Source organism: Lipotes vexillifer, unplaced genomic scaffold, assembly GCF_000442215.2.
Source record: "Lipotes vexillifer unplaced genomic scaffold, Lipotes_vexillifer_v1.1 scaffold995, whole genome shotgun sequence".
Taxonomy (NCBI): Eukaryota; Metazoa; Chordata; class Mammalia; order Artiodactyla; family Lipotidae; genus Lipotes; species Lipotes vexillifer.
The window spans coordinates 922,960-926,681 of record NW_006785389.1 but is presented as its reverse complement, the minus strand read 5'-3'; the positions used below and the strand labels follow the sequence as shown (position 1 = coordinate 926,681).

The window sequence follows — 3,722 nt, the reverse complement described above, 5'->3', positions numbered from 1 at the left end:
CTCCCCCACCCCCCTCCCCCTTGGCAACCACAAGTCTGTTCTCTATGTCTGTGAGTTTCTGTTTTGTAGATAGGTTCATTAGTGCCACAAGTATTATCTACCTTGATCACAGAATTTTTAGCACCTCCCTTAAACATTGCTCCCTGGAAATGAGAGCCTCACTTGCCTCACCCTAATCCTGGTACCAGTTATTAATTTAATAAGAAAAGGCTACCACTTCAAAAGATAAGTGAAGGGCTTCCCTGGTGGCGCAGTGGTTGACAGTCCACCTGCCAATGCAGTGGACACGGGTTCATGCCCTGGTCCGGGAAGATCCCACATGCCACGGAGCGGCTGGGCCCGTGAGCCATGGCCACTGAGCCTGCGCGTCCGGAGCCTGTGCTCCACAACGGGAGAGGCCACAACAGTGAGAGGCCCGCGTACCACAAAAAAAAAAAAAAAAAAAAAAAAAAGATAAGTGAAGACCATGAAAAAGCAATTTCAAAAAGAATATGTATGTATATAATAAACATTGGGAAAAAAGATGTGTAAATGCAATAGTACTCAAAAGTGTGCTTGTTCAGGTGTAGAGGTTGATATAAATGATTAAATCTCTATCAAGGGAAGAAAAGAAAATCCTATCTAGTCCTTCCTAGATTAAGTGGGTGTATGCTTAAGTAAGTGGGAGGGGCCATCCCAGCTCATCATATAAAGCCAGCCTCACCAAGGCTGTTTATCTCTCTTTTGGTGGAACCAGGCTTTGGAGCTCCCTTCCAAGATGGCCGAAGACAATTCTCCATACAGTAAGTTCCTCACACATCAGATTGCAGTTGCGGTTTCCTTGGTTTGGGGCGGTGGGTTGGGCTGAAAATATAATGGGCTTGTTAGAAGTTGTGGGAGTCCCATTTTTCAAACTCTTAAATAACTGTGCTAGGGTAAGAGAAAATCAGTTTCTTTCATGTAATATGAAAATATGCTGTTTTCTGTGCATCTGAGCATTGGGAATTTCAGAAAGATGCAGGCATGTAAGAACTAAACAATACAAATTATTGTTTAGGGGAGGGAGGTGGGAGGAAAAAATAGATGGGAAGAAGGAAAAGGAGAGAAACACACTAAAAGAAACTAAGGGAGGCATCAAAAAGTCCTGAGAACAGAATGTCTTTGGAATCAAAGCAGCTTCCTGATTTCTCTCTCCAGACTGAACTTTTCTCCTGAACTTCCAGCTTTGTCTACATAACTGCTTACTCGTCTGTAACAGGCATCTCAAACTCAACATGTCCCAAACTGAACTCCCGATGTTCAGACCCAAACTCTTCCTCCTACTGTTTTCCTTGCACAAGAAATGTCAATTGTTCATGCCAAAAACCTAGGAAACATCCTTGACCTTGTCTTCCTCTCATAACCTATATCTAATCAGGCTGAAAATTCTGTTGGCTTTAACGAAATATTTTAGGGATCTTCTGACTATTTCTTGGACTGTTTCCACCATCGTCACTGGATTATTTTTTTTAATTAATCTATTTATTTTATTTACCTTTTTATTTTATTTTTTTAATTTTCGGCTGCGTTGGGTCTTTGTTGCTGCACGCAGGCTTTCTCTAGTTGCGGCGAGTGGGGGCTACTCTTAGGTGCGTGTACAGGCTTCTCATTGCGGTGGCTTCTCTTGTTGCAGAGCACAGGCTCTAGGCGCGCGGGCTTCAGTAGTTGTGGCTTGTGGGCTCTAGAGCTCAGGCTCAGTAGTTGTGGTGCAGGAGCTTAGTTGTTCCGCGGCACGTGGGATCTTCCCAGACCAGGGCTCGAACATGTGTCCCCTGCACTGGCAGGCGGATTCTTAACCACTGCGCTATGAGGGAAGCACTCGTCACTGGATTATTGCAAGAATTGATCTCTCTGCTTCCATCCTGGCCCTGATTTTGTCTGTTCTCAACCCTGTAGCCCGTGTGATCTTATCAAACTGTCAGATCAAGTTTTTTATCTACTCCAAACCCCTCAGTGACTTCCCACCATACTAAGAGTCAAAGGCACATGGTCGGAAGAGGTCCTATATAATCTGCCCTGCCTGGGAGGTCTAGGACCTCATCTGTTTCTGCTTTGTTTCCTCTTCTCCAGACTTATAGCCTTCTTGCTCTTCCTATCTATCTTATTTCTCTGTCATTTTTTCCTCATTATTTTGGTCTTATGCATAAAATTCTATCACGGGAATATACCATATTTTACTTATCCATTCTCCTAGAAATGGGCATTCAGTTGCTTCAGCTGTTACTACAAACAGCATTCTGAAAAATGTCATGCAGATGTAGGCAAGCAATGGATTGCAGGGTTACAATTACTTACTATACATAATTTAAACAAGCATACCCTGATTGCCCTACAGATTATCTTAAATAAATTACATTCCACCCAGCTCTCAAGAAGGGTTCTGATCTCCCCACCTTACCCCCATCATTGCAAGCTGCTGACTTTTATCTGGTTTTCTACCTTTTTGAACTGAAGGTTTTCATTACGATATCATTAGTTCCAGCAATTTTTCCCATTATGCATTTTGGTATCTTATTTAGTACATAACTTTTTCTATCTCAGTGTAACATAGGTTTTCTTGTACATTATCTTTCTATTTTTAGCTTCATATGTATTTAATTTTTGGCATTTATTTTTATATACTGTATATTGTGTGACCCAACTTAATTTTTCTTCATATAGTAAGTCATTTTCTGCATCCAACACTACCCTTTCACATTGATTTTGGAGGCTATAGTTATCCCAATTCTAAGTGTGGACTTTAGTTACTGATAAAGTATCAACATTGATTCATTAGTTGTGACAAATGTACAGTACTGATATAAGATGTTACTAATAGGGGAAGGGCTTCCCTGGTGGCGCAGTGGTTGAGAGTCCGCCTGCCGATGCAGGGGACACGGGTTCGTGCCCCGGTCCGGGAAGATCCCACATGCCGCGGAGCGGCTAGGCCCATGAGCCATGGCCACTGAGCCTGCGTGTCCAGAGCCTGTGCTCCGCAATGGGAGAGGCCACAACAGTGAGAGGCCCGCATACCGCAAAAAAAATAAATAAATAAAATAAAAAAAATAATAATAGGGAAAACTGGGTGTGCAATATATTGGAACTCCCCATACTATGTTTTATTTGTTAAATGATATTTATTTATTTATTTATTTAAATTAATTAATTCATTTATTATTTTACTTTTGGCTGCGTTGGGTCTTCGTTGCTGTGCGTGGGCTTTCTCTAGTTGCGGCCAGCAGGGGCTACTCTTCGTTGCAGTGTGCAGGCTTCTCATTGCAGTGGCTTCTCTTGTTGTGGAGCACGGGCTCTAGGTGCGCAGGCTTCAGTAGTTGTGGCACGTGGGCTCAGTAGTTGTGGTACGTGGGCTTCAGTAGTTGTGGCTCGTGGGCTCTAGAGAGCAGGCTCAGTAGTTGTGGCACACGGGCTTAGTTGCTCCGTGGCACGTGGGATCTTCCCGGACCAGGGCTCAAACCTGTGTCCCCTGCATTGGCAGGCGGGTTCTTAACCACTGAGCCACCAGGGAAGCCCCTCGCCTTCATTTTCTTGACTCATATAGTTCTTGATCCATATGAACAGAACACATCAATTTTTCATGTTGTTTGAAAACAGAAAACCTTGACTCCCTAGTCATGGCATTCTGATCAGCTGAAGAAGATCAAGAATCACCCTTGCCTCCCTGGTGGTGCAGTGGTTGAGAGTCCGCCTGCCGATGCAGGGGACAC

General features: G+C 43.6%; 1 protein-coding gene across 1 annotated transcript in view; it reads left to right on the top strand.

Annotated features, from left to right (window-relative positions):
* Positions 1 to 757: 757 nt before the first annotated feature.
* The window catches only part of DUXA (double homeobox A), a 7,101-nt gene continuing 4,136 nt past the window's right edge, over positions 758 to 3,722 (top strand). The window contains 1 exon segment of the mRNA XM_007472057.1: positions 758 to 782. Within this exon segment, the coding sequence (XP_007472119.1) occupies positions 758 to 782 (25 nt within the window).